Raw genomic sequence first — 24,960 nt, 5'->3', positions numbered from 1 at the left:
ATGGTACATAAGAATTGAGAACATCCACAGAGATCTAGAAGTACCATTGGTAAAGGATGAATTTAGAAGCGTCCGTGAGATATACATATATCAAAAAGTTACAAAGCCACCTGAACCCGCTTGCTAGACTTAGAGCTAAACGCAGTCGAGACTTCGCTTTGCAATTAAATATTCTGTTGGAATTTGTGTTTCCGATAGATTTAATAGTATGTACACAAGAGTGGGTCAATTTTTTTTCTCGACAAAGCGGTTATCAAAATCGTAATCTACGATGAATTCTAAGAAGTTTTGCCAAAGAAACCATGGGTCTAAAATCATGATGGAGCTTCCCATTTTTAACGCGAAAATTTTCCTTTCGTATTTTATAGTTTTGTTTAAATATGCTATTGAGCCTTTTAAGAAACTTGAATGTTTGGGCTTTTTTAAAAGGAAAGAAAGGCAAAAAAGATTAATCTTTGCAAATGGAGAAGAATAACAATAAACTTCACAAGAGGAAGGTTACAAAATCTCATATTGTGGTTGAGCTAGAACCTAAAACCGATCTTTTGGGTCACAGTGGGGGACAAGAAAAATAAAATAGGTGCAAATAAATTTGTAAGTTCCAAACCGATAATCCGATTTTAATAAAATTTCTCACGACTATAGAGGAGTTGTTACTGAGCTTAAGTTTTAAATTTGGACTTTCAACAAAAAGGTGGGGCGGAGCCTCAAGGCCCAAAATTGGGGTGTCTCGGGTATATTAAAAATTAAAATGATGCCAAATTTTTGTTCTCTATCCGATTGGAAAGATTTGTACATATGTATGTAGAATCTACAAGAAGAGAGCTGCAAAACATATTACTATAACTATATTTTATACTCTATAGTTTACGAGATATTCTCCATTGAAATTTAAAATTTTATGTTTTTTACCTGGTCTGTATTTTTGCAAATAGCTGATCCAAATCTCTCCCGATTTTTTTCAAATATATAAGCCCATAATCATAGTCAGAAATAAAGTATATTTTTATTTGTTATGCTAAACGTCAAATTAATATCAAGAGAATTATTTATCAGGTATACACTTAAATTGTTAGTGTCAAGACAGAATTCTCAGTGCTTGAACATATTTTTATGGATCAAATGTTACATCGTCTTGATGGTAACTCATTTTTACATTCAGCTCAATCAGGGTTTCAATGTGGCTATGGTTCCAATACACTTCTTGTTGGTTTAATGGATTCAATACGAAATTTTGTAGATAAAGGCAAGAATGTTGTTCTTATCTCTCTTGATTTATCGAAAGCGTTTGAGAGGGATACATTCAAGACTTGTGGTAAAATTATTGCGGCATTTTGATTTTTCATTTTTGGCCTGTAAGCTTATATATTCTTATTTATATGGTAGAAGCCAGTAAGTCTCGGCTGGAGACTCCAATTCCCCAATACTCCGTGCAGTAAGTGGTGTACCCCAAGGGTCTGTTATTGTGCCATTACTATTTATGTTGGACTTGAATGACCTTCTAAAGATAGGAAATGGTCTGCCTTGTAGGCTTTTTGTCTATGAGATGATGTTCAGTTTCATTACTATGCCATTGAGAAGGTTATATTCACTTGATATATATTTTCCATTTTCTATTAGAATGCGTGTCGCTAATACTTTATTAATATTTTGCTTTATAAATATTTTGTATTGTATAGAACAGAGATCGAAAATAACTCGTCCATATATCAAAAACCCAAATTGTGATTTATATTTTTGTGATAAAAATCACTGAAAATAAAATGTTATAAAATGATTTTAATTTAACCCTTAAATACCTGAAATTGAAATACATGTAATAATGCTAAAATAATTTTGGTTCTAGTATGTTTTTGGGCTGATAAGCACGAATCTATTTGCCAAAAAGTTGATCCTGGAAAGCACGAGGAGCAAAAAGAGAAAGACCGTCTATAGACGGTGTCAGTGGTTTAACGAAACAAAAAGTATAAAAGAGTTGTTATACTTAATTTCAAAAATGATCAATTTTATTTCAAATTATTGCTTAAAACAGAAAAAAACTTAATTTTAATAGCCTATATGTTATATTAGGGATATAACTTTTGACATTTTTTTGCAAATATGCAAATTGGCATAGCATACCACGGTATTATTTTTTCGCGGTTGTTAAAAAAGTTCACGCACCAAACGCAATAAAGTTTTTTATTAAATTTTTTCAATTATTTTGAAAAACAATATATTTTATTTTAATAATAACTGCTGACATACTTCAAAAGATAATTTTTAAATAAGGGAAGTATCCCTCACGCAAAAAAAAATATGAAATTATTTATATATTTTTCACAGAAAAAAAATTTGGTTTATTTTAGAAATTGGTGTTGGTGCGTGATGTTTTTGATTCCAAATGACCTAAAAAAATTATTTTCATTACTAATACAACATTGGCCATCACGTGGTGATATGCCAAAAATTTCGCCAAAATTAGTTATATACCTAATGTTATATTAAGCTTAGATATGGTATTCTTTAAATCAATGTTTTGCTTTTCAAAAACATATGTTAATATTACACATAGTTCAAAACGTATGTGTATCAGATTTTTTACAATATTTACACGATTTTGTGAATGGTACTTGCTTTGAGTTAATTTCGTTTAAACTGGAACTAGTAGCTACTGCTATAATTGCACTATATGCTGGCATAATTTCATCGCATTTATAATCTGGATCTTCAATATCGTCATCGAAATCTTCATTAGTATCTTTGAAATCAACATAATTTTCAATTGACTACATCAAATCTGCTATTTCTTAATCACTCAATCATAAAAGCTTAATTTTTAAGACAATTTTTCTAACTTATTAGTAAAGAAGACTAAACAGAATGTTAAATTTTTGAAAACACCTACATCTACAGACGGTGTTTTCAAAAACCACAATTTGTCAATAGAGCAAATTAAAATTATATTTTTTTAAAGTTGAATTTTCACAAAAATCACAAATATTTTTTTTGTATTTTTTCACTAAAATTCAGATTGAACCTGTTATTTCTGCCAAACTTATTTATTGAGCGCGCCCAAACTGGTACCGGTTGATAGGTATTTTTATACTGAATAAAAAGTCTTTAGTTGTAATGTTGTAAAAAATTCAGATTTTACAATAAATTGAATTTTTGGAAGACCTTCTATAGAAGATCTTAGGTGTTAAATGGTTTGGTATGACCTTTATTCGTTTTTGTTGTTTTTTAATGGTTTGGTGTGAGATAAACAATTCATTTGTTCTTGTTCTCAATAACTGTTACTTTCTCTTTTATTTACATACAAAACATATTATTAGTAATTATTAACAAATTATGGAAATAATATTGTTACGAAATTGTACTTGAATTCAAATATAACGATTTTAAGGGCTGATTTAAAAGTAGCATAATGCTTTCAAATAACAGTGCTGTAATAGCAAACTGTAACATATCTGTGGGCATTATTAAATAAAAGCTTTCAGTTGACCATTGATCGTAAGTTGGCAACGCTGTTTGAATTCGAATATTCAGTAATAGCAAACTGTAACATATCTGTGGGCATTATTAAATAAAAGCTTTCAGTTGACCATTGATCGTAAGTTGGCAACGCTGTTTGAATTCGAATATTCAGTTAAAGAACATTGTAGAAAGTACACCATAGATGGCGTATGATCTAGAATATTCGAACTTTGACAGTTAAAGAGCAATCTAGAGTGCAGATGGCAGTGTTATAAATAGTGGCAGAGGTTGCAGTCGTGAGTGAGTTTTATCAGAGATGCTTTTCGAATAAACATCAACTGAGTGCCTAAAGTGTGTTGTGTTTTTTTCAATTGAATTCGTGTACATTATAAAGTGTGTCTTTATTTCTGCGAATTTATAAACGTATATAAAAAAACACTGAGTGACTATTTAATTCTGTTGTTGTACATTTTTAAATAAATAAAGAGTTGTTACAATTTTCAAACTACTAAACGGCTTTTATTTGCAATCAAAAGTATCCGGTTTATTTAAAGGAAATAAACAAACGTTTTGAAAAGGTTAAAACGTAACAATATGATAAGTATGAAGTAATGAAGTCTGAGTAACAGAAATGAGATTTTTTTAAATTGTTATTAATCTTTTGATAAATTTTATATATTTAAACGTTGATTTGCATCAAATATATTTTTGCGATTTATTTCATGTTCGCAAATAAAAGTCACAAGCTGACCTTTACGAAAAAAATAAATTATAAATCACTCATCCAGATTATTTGTGTTTGTTTCTTTTCCGTTTCTCTCAACCCCAAACCTAAAATGTTCTCGAATAAATCACTCTCTCAGTGATATATCACAAATGTTTAGAAATTACAGTTTTAATTTTAAAATAATACTTTTTATTTTTGTAAATTTCTAATTGTTTTTTTATTTGTAAATTTCTAAATTTATCAAAGGTATGTAAAACAAATTTTGTATGGAAATTTTGTTTTATAAATTTATTATGAATATGGGGGTAAAAATTTAATATACCCTTACTAACGAAATTAACGCGATGATATCACATGTTATAAGATGTCCGCATAACAAAATCAACAATTTTTAAAAATTCAAAGTAATATAAAAAGTCTCTTTAGCTATAAGTCCCCTTTTACAATGCCTCTTCAACACCTCGCCCACAAACTTTGTCTACTTTTCAATTTCTGCATTGTAAAAGGGGACTAAGGAGAATACCAAACAAATTGACCTTATATGGGAGCTATGGTCAAATATTGACCGATATTCACACAATTTAGTAGTATCATTTGTGAATATACTACCAATCTCTGTAAAATTTTAATTCGATAACGATATTTTTCAGATATTTATGAAAATTAATGTATTTTTTGGAAGCGGTCCTTATAACTTTAAACTCAGGGGTTTATAGATTACCGCCTTCGCTAAAATCACTTTTTCTGTATATTAAAATTTTCTGAAGTACTGTCATATAAATTCAAAAAGGAATTTTTGGTTTACAATGTTAATAAATAGTTCCATATTATAAATCACATTAAAGGTATTTTGAAGCACTATTCAATGATACCCATAATGATTAGATCAGAAAGTTTTAACATTTTTGTGCTTATAATTATGAGAGCTATAAACACCAAAAAAATTATTAAAATGCAAGCTGTTTCGATGATCTTGATTTATGCCGAAAATACTTCTATACCAGAGATCGAAAATAATGGATTCACTTTCATTTCAATGGTAAATTCTCATTCGCAGCCATTTAAAAATAATTGTTTGTGATATATCACTGAGAGAGTGATTTATTCGAGAACATTTTAGGTTTGGGGTTGAGAGAAACGGAAAAGAAACAAACACAAATAATCTGGATGAGTGATTTATAATTTATTTTTTTCGTAAAGGTCAGCTTGTGACTTTTATTTGCGAACATGAAATAAATCGCAAAAATATATTTGATGCAAATCAACGTTTAAATATATAAAATTTATCAAAAGATTAATAACAATTTAAAAAAATCTCATTTCTGTTACTCAGACTTCATTACTTCATACTTATCATATTGTTACGTTTTAACCTTTTCAAAACGTTTGTTTATTTCCTTTAAATAAACCGGATACTTTTGATTGCAAATAAAAGCCGTTTAGTAGTTTGAAAATTGTAACAACTCTTTATTTATTTAAAAATGTACAACAACAGAATTAAATAGTCACTCAGTGTTTTTTTATATACGTTTATAAATTCGCAGAAATAAAGACACACTTTATAATGTACACGAATTCAATTGAAAAAAACACAACACACTTTAGGCACTCAGTTGATGTTTATTCGAAAAGCATCTCTGATAAAACTCACTCACGACTGCAACCTCTGCCACTATTTATAACACTGCCATCTGCACTCTAGATTGCTCTTTAACTGTCAAAGTTCGAATATTCTAGATCATACGCCATCTATGGTGTACTTTCTACAATGTTCTTTAACTGAATATTCGAATTCAAACAGCGTTGCCAACTTACGATCAATGGTCAACTGAAAGCTTTTATTTAATAATGCCCACAGATATGTTACAGTTTGCTATTACTGAATATTCGAATTCAAACAGCGTTGCCAACTTACGATCAATGGTCAACTGAAAGCTTTTATTTAATAATGCCCACAGATATGTTACAGTTTGCTATTACAGCACTGTTATTTGAAAGCATTATGCTACTTTTAAATCAGCCCTTAAAATCGTTATATTTGAATTCAAGTACAATTTCGTAACAATATTATTTCCATAATTTGTTAATAATTACTAATAATATGTTTTGTATGTAAATAAAAGAGAAAGTAACAGTTATTGAGAACAAGAACAAATGAATTGTTTATCTCACACCAAACCATTAAAAAACAACAAAAACGAATAAAGGTCATACCAAACCATTTAACACCTAAGATCTTCTATAGAAGGTCTTCCAAAAATTCAATTTATTGTAAAATCTGAATTTTTTACAACATTACAACTAAAGACTTTTTATTCAGTATAAAAATACCTATCAACCGGTACCAGTTTGGGCGCGCTCAATAAATAAGTTTGGCAGAAATAACAGGTTCAATCTGAATTTTAGTGAAAAAATACAAAAAAAATATTTGTGATTTTTGTGAAAATTCAACTTTAAAAAAATATAATTTTAATTTGCTCTATTGACAAATTGTGGTTTTTGAAAACACCGTCTGTAGATGTAGGTGTTTTCAAAAATTTAACATTCTGTTTAGTCTTCTTTACTAATAAGTTAGAAAAATTGTCTTAAAAATTAAGCTTTTATGATTGAGTGATTAAGAAATAGCAGATTTGATGTAGTCAATTGAAAATTATGTTGATTTCAAAGATACTAATGAAGATTTCGATGACGATATTGAAGATCCAGATTATAAATGCGATGAAATTATGCCAGCATATAGTGCAATTATAGCAGTAGCTACTAGTTCCAGTTTAAACGAAATTAACTCAAAGCAAGTACCATTCACAAAATCGTGTAAATATTGTAAAAAATCTGATACACATACGTTTTGAACTATGTGTAATATTAACATATGTTTTTGAAAAGCAAAACATTGATTTAAAGAATACCATATCTAAGCTTAATATAACATTAGGTATATAACTAATTTTGGCGAAATTTTTGGCATATCACCACGTGATGGCCAATGTTGTATTAGTAATGAAAATAATTTTTTTAGGTCATTTGGAATCAAAAACATCACGCACCAACACCAATTTCTAAAATAAACCAAATTTTTTTTCTGTGAAAAATATATAAATAATTTCATATTTTTTTTTGCGTGAGGGATACTTCCCTTATTTAAAAATTATCTTTTGAAGTATGTCAGCAGTTATTATTAAAATAAAATATATTGTTTTTCAAAATAATTGAAAAAATTTAATAAAAAACTTTATTGCGTTTGGTGCGTGAACTTTTTTAACAACCGCGAAAAAATAATACCGTGGTATGCTATGCCAATTTGCATATTTGCAAAAAAATGTCAAAAGTTATATCCCTAATATAACATATAGGCTATTAAAATTAAGTTTTTTTCTGTTTTAAGCAATAATTTGAAATAAAATTGATCATTTTTGAAATTAAGTATAACAACTCTTTTATACTTTTTGTTTCGTTAAACCACTGACACCGTCTATAGACGGTCTTTCTCTTTTTGCTCCTCGTGCTTTCCAGGATCAACTTTTTGGCAAATAGATTCGTGCTTATCAGCCCAAAAACATACTAGAACCAAAATTATTTTAGCATTATTACATGTATTTCAATTTCAGGTATTTAAGGGTTAAATTAAAATCATTTTATAACATTTTATTTTCAGTGATTTTTATCACAAAAATATAAATCACAATTTGGGTTTTTGATATATGGACGAGTTATTTTCGATCTCTGTTCTATACAATACAAAATATTTATAAAGCAAAATATTAATAAAGTATTAGCGACACGCATTCTAATAGAAAATGGAAAATATATATCAAGTGAATATAACCTTCTCAATGGCATAGTAATGAAACTGAACATCATCTCATAGACAAAAAGCCTACAAGGCAGACCATTTCCTATCTTTAGAAGGTCATTCAAGTCCAACATAAATAGTAATGGCACAATAACAGACCCTTGGGGTACACCACTTACTGCACGGAGTATTGGGGAATTGGAGTCTCCAGCCGAGACTTACTGGCTTCTACCATATAAATAAGAATATATAAGCTTACAGGCCAAAAATGAAAAATCAAAATGCCGCAATAATTTTACCACAAGTCTTGAATGTATCCCTCTCAAACGCTTTCGATAAATCAAGAGAGATAAGAACAACATTCTTGCCTTTATCTACAAAATTTCGTATTGAATCCATTAAACCAACAAGAAGTGTATTGGAACCATAGCCACATTGAAACCCTGATTGAGCTGAAGACGATGTAACATTTGATCCATAAAAATATGTTCAAGCACTGAGAATTCTGTCTTAACACTAACAATTTATGTGTATACCTGATAAATAATTCTCTTGATATTAATTTGACGTTTAACATAACAAATAAATATAACGTCGACACCTTATGTAGCTTAAGCTAAATATCTCTGAACTTTTGACAAAACAATTTGAGTGGAATTTTCAAATTTTTCAGGAGAGCGGAAAAACTGTTGAATTTATCGATCAATATTTTATTATTTGTCCTTGAAGAACTTTATTTTTTGTCTCAAATTATTATACAATGGATAGATAATAAAATAATTATCGATAAATTCAACAGTTTTTGCGAATTAAGTTGTTTTGTTAAAAACAAATCAACAACAACTCCAAATAAATTGATTTGTTCTTTTATGATATCTCAGAAACTAATATTCGTAAGAAGAAGCAGATTAGTGTAAACGGAACAATTTTAAACGACAGCGTTTACTTTTTTTTACCAGTCTGCGTTAACACTGTAATGTTGCTGTAAATGCCAATGTTTTTATTCGAAATCACATTTTGTACATCGTATTACCAATGTAAAATATTTATTGTATTTAGGAAATGTATTTCAACCATCTAATTTTTTAAGTGTAAATTCTTGAAAAAAAACGGGATATTTTTTACCCTTTTATACAGAAAAATACAACACTGAAAATCAATTCTGTCGGCGCCGCTAGTCGGCTCCAAAATTTTTTAAGTTAATAATTTTATATTTTCGTACTACAAAAGTGTTTGGATCATCAGCATTTACTCAACCGCTGAGGCAGTGCAACATAAATTTATCTTTTCATTTTCTAAAGTCTGTTCAACAGGAATTTCAACTAATAAAAAAAATGGTGAGTGCAAACTTGATATTAATTATTAATATTTTTTATTTATTAATGCAATATTGTATAATATTATTTCTGTTAAATTTTTCTGGAGAAATAACTTTCATTTGACCTTTGTTTATTGTGCGATTTTCTATCAAGTATCAAGATACCAGTTATTGTATTTTATTTTTTTTAAATGCACTGCCGGTATAGTATGCATTTTAAATTCATTTCAATGAACAAAAAAACAAGAAGAAACAACTGATTTAAATAAAAAGAGTACTACACTATACTAAACAATTTGGGGGGTATTTTACAGTATCCATGTTTAAATTTTGTTTTTATTGTGCCACATGAATTCTCTATGACAAGGGGTGGGGGTAGGGGTTCATCATCATTATTGGCAAAGGAAATAGATGTGAAGATTTTTATATTAAATATAAAAATTAATGATGTTTGGCACACGTTATGTAGTAGTTTTTTCTTTTTGTTTTTAGTTTTAGTCTATTTTAGATTAAACAAACAACAAGATAATAATTTAAGTAAAAGTCTGACCATCCATCTATACCTCCATGTGTTATTTGGTCTTCCTTGTTTACTAGAAATAATATTTATGAACATGTATATAAATAAATACGTATATTATGCATATATTCATATGTATAAATATATAAATGTAGATATTTTATATGGGGAGGCTTGTCGTATGATTTTCACAGAATATAGCAACAAACTTTTTTATATTAATATTTTTAAAAACATCTAAAAAAATAAAGTTGTTTACTTGCTCGTGTTTTAATAGCTCAATAAGTGAACTTTATATTTTTGATTTGATTGAAATATTCTTTGTCTAGTCCAAAGTTTCACCTTGATAAACTTGACTGTGCCCATATATATAGATGTTTGTTATTGTATGTGTATTTTTGTATGAGAAAGTCTTATCATTTACTATTTATTTTTATATATCACCAGAACCTATAGGTAGATGGGGGTTTTGTTTGTAGAATTATAACAAAATATTTCTGATTTCTTTTGTAATTAGAGAATAAAAGCAAATATGAAAAATAATAAACTCATACATCAAAATGTTGTATCCGTTCATCTTTTTAATACTCATTACGTATTTTTCGTATGCATTTTTTATAAACGTTGCAACATTTACTATTTATTTTTATATATCACCAGAACCTATAGGTAGATGGGGGTTTTGTTTGTAGAATTATAACAAAATATTTCTGATTTCTTTTGTAATTAGAGAATAAAAACAAATATGAAAAATAATAAACTCATACATCAAAATGTTGTATCCGTTCATCTTTTTAATACTCATTACGTATTTTTCGTATGCATTTTTTATAAAACGTTGCAACTATCACATCATATTTTTTATTCATTATAATCCCTACTTGACAAATTGCAATTTTTATTAACATAGTATATGCATACTTTTGAACAATAATGTTCTAGGTCATATTTATTTTATTGTTTGCTTACTATTACTAATAGTTCATACAAACACCAACCACTTATCATATGAAAAATAATCTAATCTGTTGTTACTGTTAATTACTAATTGATCCTAAAAGTGTTTATGATCGCGGCAAAAGATTTCACATAAAAGAGATTTGGTATACGTTTATTTTCATTAACATAATTGTTATGAAAATGTAGAATATCCATAAATTATAGGTATATCTTGAAAGAACATTGGAAATAGGTATAAAAAAATTAGCTGAAACATGTTTTAAAATTTAAAAAAAGGGTATGACTTCACGGCCCACTTTTTCTTAATATTCTTGTTTATATATTCTTGATTTCTGTCAACAAAACATTAAAATTTTTATTAATCGGAAAATATTCAGCTTTTCAGGAGGAAGATAAAAAGTCTTGTTTCGTGGTACATATGTATTATTTTGTTTAATTTTCTTTCTTAGTAGTTTATCCTTATAAACAACTATGTGTTGTTATACATAGACCACCATAGTTCGATAAACTGTGGTACATTTGGACCAATGAAAATGGTTAAAATAGGTACCTGATTTTATCCAGCCACCATACAAATGTTTTCACGGAATTAGGGTTTAGTTCTTATAAATGCCATAAATACGTCGGTGTTCATATGAATTTCAATCTTATATTAGTAAAAATAACACCAAATTTTGCGATAATCGTTCCATAATTGACCATAGCACCCATATAAGCCCCACATCCGAAAATCATTTTAACGATATTGAGAAAAAATTCGACTCAAATTAGACAATTGGCAAAATTGAATGCATTTCCTAATAGAATTCGGAACATAAATCATATTTCTTTACATAAGTTAGACTAAATTTACTTACGTATCTAATATGAATCTTTCTTATTGCATATTATAAATTTATTATTGGTGATTGTTGCTGCAGTCAACCTTGATTGACAATATCTGTATATACTTTCAAATTATAAAATTTAATTCCAAATAATTACAAAATTACTGTGAATTTTTGTAGTAAATTGTAATAATTTCCAAACATTTCACGTTCGTGAATTGCACCACAATTAATATGTCTGCCTATAATTTATCTTAGCGGATGCAAAAGAAACATTTACATAGACACTCCAAGTTAATAAATATAAATAATAAAAAAAAATATTATTTAAACTCTTTTCATTACAGGCTGAACCAATTCGTGTTGTTGTTACCGGCGCTGCTGGTCAAATCGCCTACTCCCTTCTTTACATGATTGCTCGTGGTGAAGTTTTTGGTAAGGATCAACCTTTGATCTTGCACTTGTTGGACATCCCACCAATGGTTGGTGTTTTGGAGGGTGTTGTTATGGAATTGGCCGATTGTGCTTTGCCTTTGCTCCGTGAGGTTGTACCCACCACCGATCCCGCTGTTGCCTTCAAGGATGTTTCTGCTGCCTTCTTGGTTGGCGCCATGCCCCGCAAGGAAGGTATGGAACGTAAGGATCTGTTGTCCGCTAACGTTAAAATCTTCAAGGCTCAAGGTCAAGCTTTGGACCAATATGCCCGCAAGGACGTTAAAGTTTTAGTTGTTGGCAACCCAGCCAATACCAATGCTGTTGTGTGCTCCTTCTATGCTCCCTCAATTCCTCGCGAAAACTTCAGTGCTATGACTCGTTTGGATCAGAATCGTGCTACCGCTCAAGTAGCTGCCAAGGCTAAAGTTCCTATTAGCCAAGTCAAAAATGTCATTATCTGGGGCAACCACTCCTCCACCCAATTCCCCGATGCCAGTCATGCCGTCGTCAGTGTTTCTGGTGCCGAAAAGTCTGCTGTAGAAGCTGTTGGTGATGCTGAATTCTTGAAGGGTTCCTTTGTTGAAACCGTCCAGAAGCGTGGTGCTGCTGTGATTGCTGCCCGCAAAATGTCTTCTGCTATGTCAGCTGCCAAGGCTGCTTGTGATCATATGCACGATTGGTGGAACGGTACCGCTGCTGGTCACTTTGTTTCAATGGGTGTCATTTCCGACGGAAGTTACGACGCTCCCAAGGATGTCATCTACTCCTTCCCCGTCGAAATCAAGAACAAACAATGGAAGATTGTTCAAGGTTTGTCCCTTGACGATTTCGCCAAATCAAAAATGGCCATCACCGGCAAGGAATTGTTGGAAGAGAAAAACGAAGCTATGGCTGTCTGCAATGCTGAATGACTAGCTGGCCCCAAAGACTCCAAATTGTAAGTGATTTGCGGATAAGTTCAGTAGCAATTTAGTTAAAAATCACAATTACACCGCAATTATAGAGTTAAGACCGTGTAAATTCCCTAATTCGACCTATGCGTAACACCTATTTGATTACAACTCTCATAAACTGTCCTCTCGTATGATCATTCAATCACTCATAAATGTTTTTCTCGTTTCGTAGACGATTCCTAGTCGTCTGCTACAAAAATTTGTTTACTTAAATTTAGTGATATTCGTTTTAAGTACAACGCATTTAGATTATGAAATTAATACCCAACTTGTAATTTCACACGATTGTTGTTTAACTTTTTCTACATCACAAATTAAATTTGTGTATTATAAAGTTAATATGATAAATAAATAACATTGAAAACAAAATGGTTAAACTTGTTTCATTTATAGGAAGAATGTGTTAAAAAAAAATAAATGTCGTTAGTGATATGTATAACTAAATTATGGGTTCATTGTGTTGTTATTAAATTTAAATAAATGAAAGTTATCTTCCTTATATTTTTTAATACTTGAGAATATCAGTACAAATGTTTTTAATTTATGTATGTCTTGTGGATGTTTAAAATATGTATAGTGTGTGTAATAGGGTGGGCCGATTTGTAAGGACAAACTTTGCCTTAATATTTAAGCAAATAATACTAATAAAATTTTAGCTCAGAAGAATATGATATTAAATTGCTGATCCCATTACTATTAGTTAATTTTCAAATTATATATTGATATTTTTTATTTTATGTATGATCAAATTGTGAGTGTAGTATAATTGGAACCGATTACGGCCTATTGGCTAGGATTCTATAACTGAATGAATAAATAAATTAATAAAAAAAATGTCATATTGAAAATGTCGATGAAAGTGATATTAAGGATGACATTGATATAATGAATCAGATGAACAACATGATATTACTTGATTAAGAGGAAAACATATTCTCTTACAGTATTTAAAAAATTGTATTATTCGAACTAATCGATTAATTTTAAATGTGTGATCGAATTATTCGAACAATTTAAAATCTCTTATTCGTATTATTCGAACAAAAGAAAAATCTAATAATTTGGAAAATTAAAAAAAAAATTTCCTCAAAGCTTAAAGCAATTGGACATAAAGGTATGTATACACATTTAAAGTTTTGTTTAGAATATATCAATGGTATAAAATTTATACCATTGATTTATACTATAAACAATAAAAAAAATATACATTTTGAGATAACTTATTTGTCGTTTTTCTCCATTTCGAGTTTTTGGATATGTGCAAAAACCAAGGTACCGTTACACCTAAAATAACATTCAGATAAACTACCGTTACCGCTAAGCTTCTGTTACCGATATAATCGTAAATACTGTTACCGTTATTCTATAAAAATGTAATTTGAAATTATACGATGAAATTACCATTATCATTAAAATGCAGTTACCGAAATAACAGGGGCTACAGTTACCGCTAAAATACAGTTACCGAAATAAGCCAATAATCTAAATTAGCTTTACCGTTACTTTTTTACAGCTCTGAATCAGCCAACCTTCGCAAACAATAATCCGACGAACAGTAGAACAGCAACATAACACTCTTACTTGTTTTAGATTGAGAATATATTTGTCTGATTTTAAGATAACTTCTTAACAGTATAATTTAATTATTTATTAATCCATATTGTAATACAAAAGCCATCCGGCAAAAAAAAAAACGTATTACACAGCAATAAAATCCTGAGTAAATACAGATATTCAGCCCAATTATGAAAAAAAAAATTACTCGGGAGTTTTTTTAATTTTTAAGAAAATTAAATTGATTTTATTAAATCTTTGCTTTCATATACAATAGCCCAATAAAGTCTACATACAGGAAAAATGATTGTGTTACTTTAATTTAAAACTTTTTTTTATTTTTTTTTTAATGAAATATATAATAATACACTTATGTCGATTTTAGCAAAAAACAAAATTCGAGTTATTGATACTGAGTAAAATAACGTTCAAAATATTTTGAACATTAAAGCCCAAAAAAAATCGTTATTGGACTCAGAATCAAAAATTCTAATAAAGGTGAAATTTTGGACTTGATAGGAAATGTTGCTAAACCCGACTTAAGTGATGTTGGTTTATTTTTTTTTAGCATGAATTTATTTTTTTAACAAATATATTTCATTACTTTTAACTTACAAATACAGCTTTCAATATAAAAAATTTATTTGAATTCCTGTATGTAATTTTATTGGGCTACTATAGATTCCAAATATTTATTGCACTTTTGTACAGAATCAATTTAACCTATACATTATTCAAAGCAATATAAAGTTATTACTAAAATTGACATCCGAGAATTTTTCAAGATGACTGGATTTCAGATTCAAACCACATAATTTGTCACTAATGTCAATATTTTCTTAGAAGTTTTCATAGCGATTTTTTACATAAGACACTGGAAAAACAGTGTTTAATCAGATTCTACAATATAAAAAAAGTAAGAAAATCAACATTCATTCATATTTATTTATACAAAAAGGTAAAATGTGATCATAAACGCCAAATATGCTACATTATTGCAAAAACTAATAAATGCAAAAATATGCTCTTAAGTCAAAATATGCACTATCAAATCGATGACAAAGTAATGCACGGCTCTATAAAACGAGATAATTTTTTTTCTGTCGATTCGTTGGTGTATGAAAATTATGTTTGGCTTCAAAAACCAAAACAAAAGTGTACAAATAAATAGCTATTATGACATCTTATCGAAAATTACCATTTAACTCTAGTATACATAAGGAAAGCAAATAACACTAACATGCATATAAAAATTCACAATAAAATTAGTTTTATTTAAAATTACAAATAATGAGGTGTATTTATTTATAATTTTAAAATAGAGGTATGACAATCGATTATATCGATAATTTGATCAATAATTTGATCAATAAAAGATGAAATTTAAAACCTCATTTCGACACACGCTTAGAGGGTTATATAAATATTTTTTTTTTTTTTCATTTAAAAATGTTTCAACATCCGATTTAAGCACAATTTTATACAATTAGATCGAAGGCATTTTTTTATCAATTCATTATTTATTTAGGATATAGAATGTCATAGTGACCAGGCCTATAGATTAAGAACACCTTGGGAGTGGTACCTTCAGGAAAATCGTGAGCCTTGACAGTACCACCTTCTCCCCGATCCATATATTCAACACGTACGCCTACACCCAAAGCTGAACATAGAGCAATGATGTGAATATGATCCGATTCTTTGTACATGGGTTCCACCTCTTGATGTCGAAATTCTTCAATAGTAAAATTTCCCTCGATAAAATTCTGATAGAAATCCGCTTCTTCTTGTAGTTTTCCCGACGTAAGTAATCTCAAATAGACGACCACATAATCAGAATAACCTTGATCATTAAAAACTTTGTGCAATTGTTCATTTATATCCACCGCAGCAGTTCCTGATGGATCGACTCGTTTAACTACCTCCATAAACTGCAACGATAATAATTAATAGGTTCAAAATAATTGTTTTATTAATTTATAGAGTCCTACCGTTTCATGAAAATCTTCCAAAGTAAAACTGGGAAATCCCAGTTGCACTAATTTTTCTTTGGAATCCTCAGCCAACTTACGGAATTTGTCATAGTCTTCTTTGCTTGAGATCAAATGTTCTAAGTATGCATACGCAAATGCCCTAAAAAAGCAATTGCCATCCGGTCTTGTACGACGCATAAACTTATATTTACTGGCCAAATCTTGTATCTTAGAGGTAAATACCACATCTCCCAAGTACTCTACATTTAAACAGGTTACCGGCAGTTGTTCACTAACCAAAGGTATGGATTCACTTATCTATGGAAAGACACATATACACAAAAAAAAATGCAAAATGACAAACAAAATAACAAAAAAAGACAAGAATTAGCGGCTTGGATGATTTTGCGGAATGGACTAAAAACATTTTTACACACCTCTTTCTCTATTTCCCTCTGCTGTTGCATGATCAATTCGTCTCTATTGATATTATCGTTTTTTTCTACCTTTTCCATATTTGTTTATTTATTATTTAAATCGTTTCACAAAACAATATAATTGCAATTTTTCACAAATTAACACAATTTGTTCGTGCCTATTTTTTAACCAGAGATGCTTATTTTGCGTAGTAGCTAGAGTACATACTAACGGGATAAAATACTTTCAGGGCTTGGGAAATATACTATTCATAATTTATTAACATTGTGGACCAAATATTACGTTTAAATTTTTATGACAGTAGTTCAGAAGAAGTATTGTTTACAGCCCAGTCCCAGGGATCTTGATTCCTTCCAAAAATAATACGTATTACCGTTACGGGTTAAAAATATAATTGCGGCAATAATACATCCTTCGGGAGGCAACGTGCCCCGAAGGTTGCTGATCGCATTTAGAATTTTTGTTTTTTAACTTGCTTAAGTACACAAATTAAAATTCTACTTCAGAAATATTAATTGCCTTGATTTGTTATGTCATAAATCAAGATCTACTAAGATTCTTGTACTATAGAAACTTTTGATATACAGAAAAAATATGGTTACGTATTTACCTTTTAAAAAACGATGGTTTTTTTCCTTTAAATACTTTTGATTGCAAATAAAAGCAGTTTAGTAGTTTAAAATTTGTAGTGTATGGGCTGGTGTGTCTGTCAAACGTCTGTTCATTGTTCATTGAACAAACAGAAAACAAAATAAACATAAAGAAACAAGGTGGCCAGATTGCCGGCGGCGCTGGTATGCTCGCGTTTGCCTGGCTGGGAACTCGCCGGAGGGGGTGGTCCTTGCCAGCAATCCGGATCGAAAACACACTATCACAAAAATCATACCAGCAAAAGTATATTTAAGTTAAAGGGGCTCGAAGTAGTTTCTCTTGTCCTTTTTCTCTTTCCTTTATTTCCCTGCGTACCTATCTACCGAACAATTTCTTCTCCTGGCTGATGTTGTTGCCAGGAGATAACCCACCCACTCGGGATTGAATCCCGCCATGACATCCTATCGTAAGAATGTCCCAAACTTTCCCCGCAAACAATACCTTCCCTACTTACCGCCGCGTTTACTGAAATTTAGTAAATCATTTTAAAAAAAAAACTTGAAAAATAGCAATTTCATTTAAACATTATAAAAGTTTCGGTTTATTAATAAAGAATGAATTTATACAAACAAAAAATGAATTATTAACAAAATTTACTTTAGAAATAAAAATGTACAAAAATTTTGTTTTTGTTTAAAAATTTCAAATTTTAGCTTTAAGATTCAGTTTTAAAAATTTAGCTTTAAGATTTTAGTTTTAAATTTTAAATTTAAGATTTTAGTTTTAAATTTTAAATTTAAGATTTTAGTTTTTAATTTTCTTTTCTTAGATTTTAGTTTTAAATTTTAATTTTTTTTTGCTTTTAGTTTAATTTAATAAAATTTCTTTTAATAATAATAATTTATAATGTATCTTTTTAAATCTAGCGTTACTGCTTTCCCGCTCTATTCCCTGGCGGCCAACTAATTTTGCGGAAGAATCTCCCGGGTGAGGATAGGGTAGATGGATATTTCCTGTCAGTGACGTGTCTAAATGTCTAAGTGGTTCGAGGTACTATTAATATTTAGAATTCTCTAATTCCTTTTATTTATTTATTTATTTATTTATATATATTTATTTATAAAATTTTTTTTTTGTATAGGAGAATTACCTATATAAGATTTAGGAAAATCTTGGGTTAATTAACCTCGCGACTCACTGTTCCCTAGGCCAGAGCTCTAACCTAACTCGCGCACGCGTGGTTAAGGTTCACACGCGGGATGGACTTTGCGATACTTAAGACTTCCTATTTTTTTATATAAATATCTCACTAATCACCTTTTTTTTTATTTTATAAATATTTCTTTTTTTTTTTCTTATTTTCTTAAAGAAAAGGAACCGAATTGAACGTCCGTCTATATGTCCCGGTGTATTTTACTGTACTTCGTCGGAATATCACCAAATATACCCTAGCACCCCAGGCGTGGTGGTGCTAATGCTGCTGTTCCCACGATGGATGGAGTCCTGTTGAAGTGGCTGGCGGTTTCTTAGTTTTTTTTTTTTAATTCTTTAGTTTTAAAATCATTTAGTTTCAAGATTATTTACTTTTAAGATCATTTATGAATTTTTCTTCTTTTTAACTTCCAAATAAAAAAAATTTACTTCAAAAATATAAAAATTGTTAAATAAATTTGCGCCACGAACTCCACCTTCTTCCTTCTTTGGCCAGTACGATTAAAAAAAGAACGAATTTCACTATCTTTCCTTCCTCGAAACCTATCTTTTTTAAGAAAATGGCCGAGATTTTTATTTCAGCCATCTAAATTATATATTCTTTTCATTTGTTGTTTACAATCTTTCCAATTGTCAAAACACAAAAAAAACTTTAAAACAAAACCCTTTTGTCATCATCAATTCATTATTAGCTCTTCTTCTTTTTTCTAGTAGCTTTTGTCTACAGGGTGCACACTACAAATTGTAACAACTCTTTATTAAAATTTAAACAACAACAGTTTAAATAGTCATTCAGTTTTTTAGTACACACACGTTTATAATTCACAGAAATACACACACGAGTAGCATCATGATTGTTCGAGTAGCATCATGATTGTTCTTAACTAGAATATTCGAATTCTATAGAAACAATGCTAATAACTGCCAGCTATCAACATTGTTTATAAGTAGAAGCTCATACTGATGGACATGTTTATAAACATGATGAATGTTGCAGGCAGTCATTAGAGACCGTTAAATTCAAATCGCCAATGCAAATTCTTAACACTGTCCCCCACTTAAAATTCAGCTGATCGTTCTAGATGTACGACCTTCATTTTAGATCTCGGACTATTTTCTTTCTGTGTTCTGTACAGCATGTCGTTTAATTTCTTAATCACCATGGACTAATGGGTTAAATCCATCAGAGTTCACAGCTCGATCGCATCTGGCTTTCATTTTGTTGTTGGGTATTTGTTGGTTCACAATGATAATAAACAGTACCATATTATATATCATATTAAAGATATTTTGAAGCACTGTTCAATGATACCCATAATGATCAGATTATTTTCCAAATATATGAGAAATTTACTATTATATATATTGACTTTAAATACCTATAACTCTGAAGCTAAGAGAGTAATTTTTGTGCTTATAATTATGAATGCTATCAACACCAAACAAATTATTAAAATGTTAGCTGTTTCCATCTTGATTAATGACCATATTTTCATATTTTAAAGTTTTAAATATTGCATACAGACCCAGTCACCACTAAATTAAAGAAAATGTTCGCATGCTTATTATTTACCCACAGTTCAAATCAAATAATAACGTTTGTAGTGTATGTTGTTTGAACATTTTTAATTTAAATTATTTTTCATTTTGAAGGTTTTTTGAAATGTTTGTAATTTATTTTATTGGAAGGAAAATATTTGAAAACTATATTATGATAATATCGTTTTCAATAATATATGATATCATAATCGCCCCCATAACTTGGGGGTTTCACGATCATGTTTTGCCTTTAAAGTTTAAATACACTCACACTTGTTTACTAATACAGTCACACTTTTATGAATTGAAACGAACTTGCTAAGGCGAATTCATACAAGGTGGTGTCAGTTCTACAAAAACAACGATTGGTCTTAACAAATGTCAAAAAACCAAAATGAAAAATTAAACAAATAAGTATTTAAACTTAATATAGTGTAGATAATTGAATAGTGAGGGCTTTACTTATTTATGTAAACAATAAATATTTTGTTAATAATCTTAGAATATGTAGATATTTAAATATAAAAATAAGTTTTGACAATTGTTAGAACCAAAAAGCGAAAAAAAATATTATCAGCTGTTTGACTGACTCCACCTTGTATAAATTCGCCTTGGAACTTGCATTCAATTTCTTATCAATAAAAATAATTAGCAGTGCAAAAAAATGTAATCAGCTGTATCCTTGATTGAAAATTGAAACACCAACTTGAATGAGAAATTGAATGCAAGTTCGTTTCAATTCTTAAAAGTGTGAGTGTATTAGTAAAAAAGTGTGAGTGTATTAAAACTTGATCATGTAACCCCCAAGAAAAGTAAATCCTGCCTATTAAATGACAGAACAAAATTGATTGAACTAGTTATTTTCAAAAATCACAGATTCTGAATTTTATATAATAAAGTAACTTGTCTCAGTGTAGTTTTTGATTTATAGATATGGCAACACCAAATATTTTCTATCGCATTGCCAACATGACTTTTTATTTACCTTTATATTTATTTATGTTGTGTAAAAACAAAGAAGATTAGTGCTTAGTAAGGAGAACATCAATAAAGAAGTGAAATATTTAATACTGTGTAATCTAAATAGAAATTAAGTAATAAAACGTTGAAACTAAATAAAATGGATTGCGAAGATATGCAAATGATAATTTCGGAAGAACCAAATCTTTCAGTAAGTTTCCAAATTTATAAACCAAATCTACAATATATTTATAGAAAATAAACATTCTTTAACATTAATTTTGTATGTATAGTTATTTTAACAAAAAAAAAAATAGCCTTGACTTTGTCAAAATGTGCTTGCTACAATTGAAAATAGTTAATAAACACCATCAAAACGTTAGTTTAATAATTTAATATTTTATTAGAAAATAATTCTGGGTACAGTTTGATGCGATTGTATCTTGATATTACGCAGTAATTTTTCTTATTTAAATCGTTGTTCATATGGGGGTTGTATATGTTCCTATTGCTAAATTAAAGCATCTTATGTTTGAGTTGAATGAATAATTTTGAAGTCTTAAGGGTTGTTCAACAACAATAAACTTTTCAATGATAAAAAGATGTTCAAGTTTGTTTCTTACTTGTTTACAAACATTAAACACACTGATACACAAAAAGTGTTTATATATTTGAGCAGGGTCGGAAAAGTTAAAACGAATGTAATTTTGTTGTTTATTTTGATATAAAACTGAAATGTATCCTACCTGCGCTTCACATTTTGATCTCAAACTATTTTTTTTTATCAACTATTCATGCATTCCTCTATTATATACAAATTCCAATTCATAATAACCCCATACTATGGGAAGTATTCTTTAGTTTAAACAAAAAATATAAAAATTTTGTAGGCTATAAAATATAAATCTCCAAAACCTTCATGGATTTTACTACACACTAGTGAATGGTATGAATGGTTAATAATCGACTTTCGACTTTCCGATCAACCATTTTCATTACGATTTTTACAGTCGATTAATCGAACCCAATAATCGATTTTTTAATAATATATTGGAAATTTTAATGAAAGCAAAAAACGTAGAAAATACTAAAAATTCCGGAATTTTATTTCTATTTCGATTAATCGTTATCAAAAATCGATTTCAACATAAAAATCGGAGTATATAATCGATCACGAAATAATCGTTTTTAGACCCTGAAAATCTATTTTCGACCATAATCGTAATCGATTTACCATTCACTACTACACACCTATGTATATGTCTAACACCCAGTAACACGAAGTCTGGTTATGTGTTAACTAATAGTTATACTGACAGTTTTCATACAAAAATAATATTAAACGACAGTATAAATATTAGTTAGCACCTAACCAGACTTCGTTTTAATGGGGTTAACATAAATAAAATACATAAATTAAATAATATTCGTTTGTTTATATTGCAATTTTAGGAACGCAAAGAGGGTGGTAAGAGGGGACGTAAGCCAGGACGTAAAGCATCAAATGAGAAAGTCGATATGAAAGCAAAATTGGGTAAGTTCTATAATGCAAACAATTAATCGAGGGTAACTTAAAGCAACAAATATCAATTTGTATTTAAAGAACGCAGTCGTCAAAGTGCAAGGGAGTGTCGAGCTCGGAAAAAATTACGTTATCAATATTTAGAAGAACTCGTTGCTGATCGTGAAAAAGCTGTGTTAGCTTTACGTGCTGAACTGGAGCGTGTAAGTCAGTACAAAACAATTTTATAAAATATAAATATATGATTGCCCCAATTGGCCAATCATACTATTGCTCTGCGATTGCTATGTTCATAGAAACTGATTTATAATTTTTATTTTAGTACAAACAATGGAGTTCTGAATTAAATGAAGGCCGAATACCAAATGGTTTTCAACAATTGTTGGAAGAAGCTGGAATTCTTAAGAAAGAAGTTATTGTTTGATAATGCTATTACTAAATGTTATTTTTTCTATTCTATTTTAAAAATTTATTTAATAGATGTTATAAAGATATATACATACATATATTTTAACTATATAAAATAAGTACAAATAAAAGTTCTGAAATAATGAATAATGGGAACTATTTCGCATGTTTTCGTTAATGTCTATATTTAATACTAGTTGAAAAGCCTGTCCATGCCAGGCAAAAATCATCAAAGTCGAAAAATCCAAACAGGGTTTAATAAATAAAAGATTGTAAAGAATTTTTTTAATGGTTTTTAAAAAATATGAAAAATTTTCATAAGTTAACAAAAATTAATCAAAAAAATTCATTATAGACAATATTCTTGGAGAATATTGTGGAACTGCCCTTACGAAGCATTCCCTGCTTCTCATCACTTTCACTCTAACATCATGTAATCTTGCTCTAGAAAATGTAAAATATATTTGACCATGTCTAAAAACTGATTTAGGCAGATAGATCCCCACCTTTTCCAACGTCTGACCTTGTGCTTTATTTATTGTTATAGAAAATACCAACTTTATGGGGAATTGTGTTCCGCGCAAAACGAATGGGAGGTCTGGATTAATAGGAGTCAGGTCAATCCTCGGAATAAATTCGGGACTTCCTTCGGCAGTGCCTGTCAGGATATTTGCACATATGAGGTTTTTCGAAAGTTTGGTCTCCTGCAATCTTGTGCCATTGCAGGTGACCCGTATTTAAATTCCGCAGAAGCACCGACCTTGAGGTTTAATTTATGAGGCGGGAATCCAGATGGTGAAAAGCTGTTCAAACACTCGACCGAATAGTTTCCTCTTCCGGCTATGATATCACATTCTATTGTGTCAATACTCAAGTATATGGAATGCTCGCCATCTTGTTTGTTTGCATCCCTTGCTCATATAGTCTACGGCGCACAGTGGCTCATTTTCGTTTTTCATCGGCCAAAACTCTGTAACTTTTGAACTGATAGAGATATTTGGTGGACAGATAACTTCTTGAATTTTTCTCCAGTTTTAATTTCATTAAAATCGGTTCAGCAGTTGTTGCGCAATTTAAGGTTAAAGTTGAACTTTTAATTTTTTATAGCATTTAGTATGAAAATGATAATTTTTTGCTTTTTGAATCAGCTATACTTATTAAAAAAGTTATCAGCAGATAAAAACAAGTAAGGAAGTATGTTCGGATAAGCTGGACTATATAATACCCTACACTATAATTTATTTTCGTGAATGATTTTCGGAAGCGGGTCTTATATGGGAGCTATAACTAATAATGGACCGATCGCCATGAAATTAGGTCGTGTGATTTACGTCTATATGAATGTTATTATTATTATTTATTAATAGCAAATTAAATTTACATATCAATATAACAAGAAATTAGGAAACTGGCTACTGTGGCCTTCGTCCTTAATGAATGTTATTTCTATTGAATTTTATGTTTATACCAACATTTTTAAGAGATTTATGCTCGTTAAAGTGATTTTCGGAAGCGGGTCTTATATGGGAGCTATGACTAATATAAATATGACTTATATAAAACTTATTTGGAGCAAAATTTGTGTAGATACATATATAAATTAACCATTTATGACCGATAAAGTATAACTTCGGGAGAACATTTGTATGGGTGCTAGGTGAAATAGTGGACCGATTTCAGTAATTTTCAATAGAATTTCAATATTTTTATCTAATTTTTTGGCTACCTTAGTTTCAATGTGTTTACTATTGAATGGCATTAAAATTTTTGAAAT

At 29.5% G+C, this 24,960-nt stretch overlaps 3 protein-coding genes across 3 annotated transcripts; 2 read left to right on the top strand and 1 right to left on the bottom strand.

Moving 5' to 3' along the window:
• Window positions 1-9,171: 9,171 nt before the first annotated feature.
• Mdh1 (malate dehydrogenase 1) lies at window positions 9,172-13,358 on the top strand. Its single transcript, XM_065502676.1, has 2 exons — window positions 9,172-9,313; window positions 11,949-13,358. Exons 1-2 carry the CDS (start codon window positions 9,311-9,313, stop codon window positions 12,945-12,947), a joined length of 1,002 nt encoding a protein of 333 aa, XP_065358748.1. The 5' UTR covers window positions 9,172-9,310; the 3' UTR covers window positions 12,948-13,358.
• Window positions 13,359-15,790: 2,432 nt separating this feature from the next.
• On the bottom strand, window positions 15,791-17,131 carry LOC135951748 (ubiquitin thioesterase otubain-like). The gene is made up of 3 exons (XM_065501448.1): window positions 16,954-17,131; window positions 16,535-16,834; window positions 15,791-16,474 (listed from the first exon to the last, which is right to left on the bottom strand). The coding sequence occupies exons 1-3, from the start codon at window positions 17,029-17,031 to the stop codon at window positions 16,064-16,066; spliced, it is 789 nt and encodes a 262-aa protein (XP_065357520.1). The 5' UTR covers window positions 17,032-17,131; the 3' UTR covers window positions 15,791-16,063.
• A 4,175-nt stretch (window positions 17,132-21,306) lies between these two features.
• REPTOR-BP (REPTOR-binding partner) lies at window positions 21,307-23,342 on the top strand. The gene is made up of 4 exons (XM_065500636.1): window positions 21,307-21,467; window positions 22,709-22,790; window positions 22,860-22,981; window positions 23,101-23,342. The coding sequence occupies exons 1-4, from the start codon at window positions 21,417-21,419 to the stop codon at window positions 23,200-23,202; spliced, it is 357 nt and encodes a 118-aa protein (XP_065356708.1). The 5' UTR covers window positions 21,307-21,416; the 3' UTR covers window positions 23,203-23,342.
• The last annotated feature ends 1,618 nt before the right edge of the window (window positions 23,343-24,960 follow it).

Source organism: Calliphora vicina, chromosome 2 (assembly GCF_958450345.1).
Source record: "Calliphora vicina chromosome 2, idCalVici1.1, whole genome shotgun sequence".
Taxonomy (NCBI): Eukaryota; Metazoa; Arthropoda; class Insecta; order Diptera; family Calliphoridae; genus Calliphora; species Calliphora vicina.
This window is presented reverse-complemented; position numbering and strand designations above follow the sequence as displayed.

Excerpts from the sequence above, each read along its gene's own strand:
- REPTOR-BP (XM_065500636.1), top strand. The coding sequence starts at position 21,417 with ATGGATTGCGAAGATATGCAAATGATAATTTCGGAAGAACCAAATCTT. Across the intron at positions 22,791-22,859 it reads CGATATGAAAGCAAAATTGG|AACGCAGTCGTCAAAGTGCA; the intron begins GTAAGTTCTATA and ends TTGTATTTAAAG. Across the intron at positions 22,982-23,100 it reads TACGTGCTGAACTGGAGCGT|TACAAACAATGGAGTTCTGA; the intron begins GTAAGTCAGTAC and ends TTTTTATTTTAG.
- LOC135951748 (XM_065501448.1), bottom strand. The coding sequence starts at position 17,031 with ATGGAAAAGGTAGAAAAAAACGATAATATCAATAGAGACGAATTGATC. Across the intron at positions 16,835-16,953 it reads AGAGGGAAATAGAGAAAGAG|ATAAGTGAATCCATACCTTT; the intron begins GTGTGTAAAAAT and ends GTCTTTCCATAG. Across the intron at positions 16,475-16,534 it reads TGGAAGATTTTCATGAAACG|TTTATGGAGGTAGTTAAACG; the intron begins GTAGGACTCTAT and ends TTATCGTTGCAG.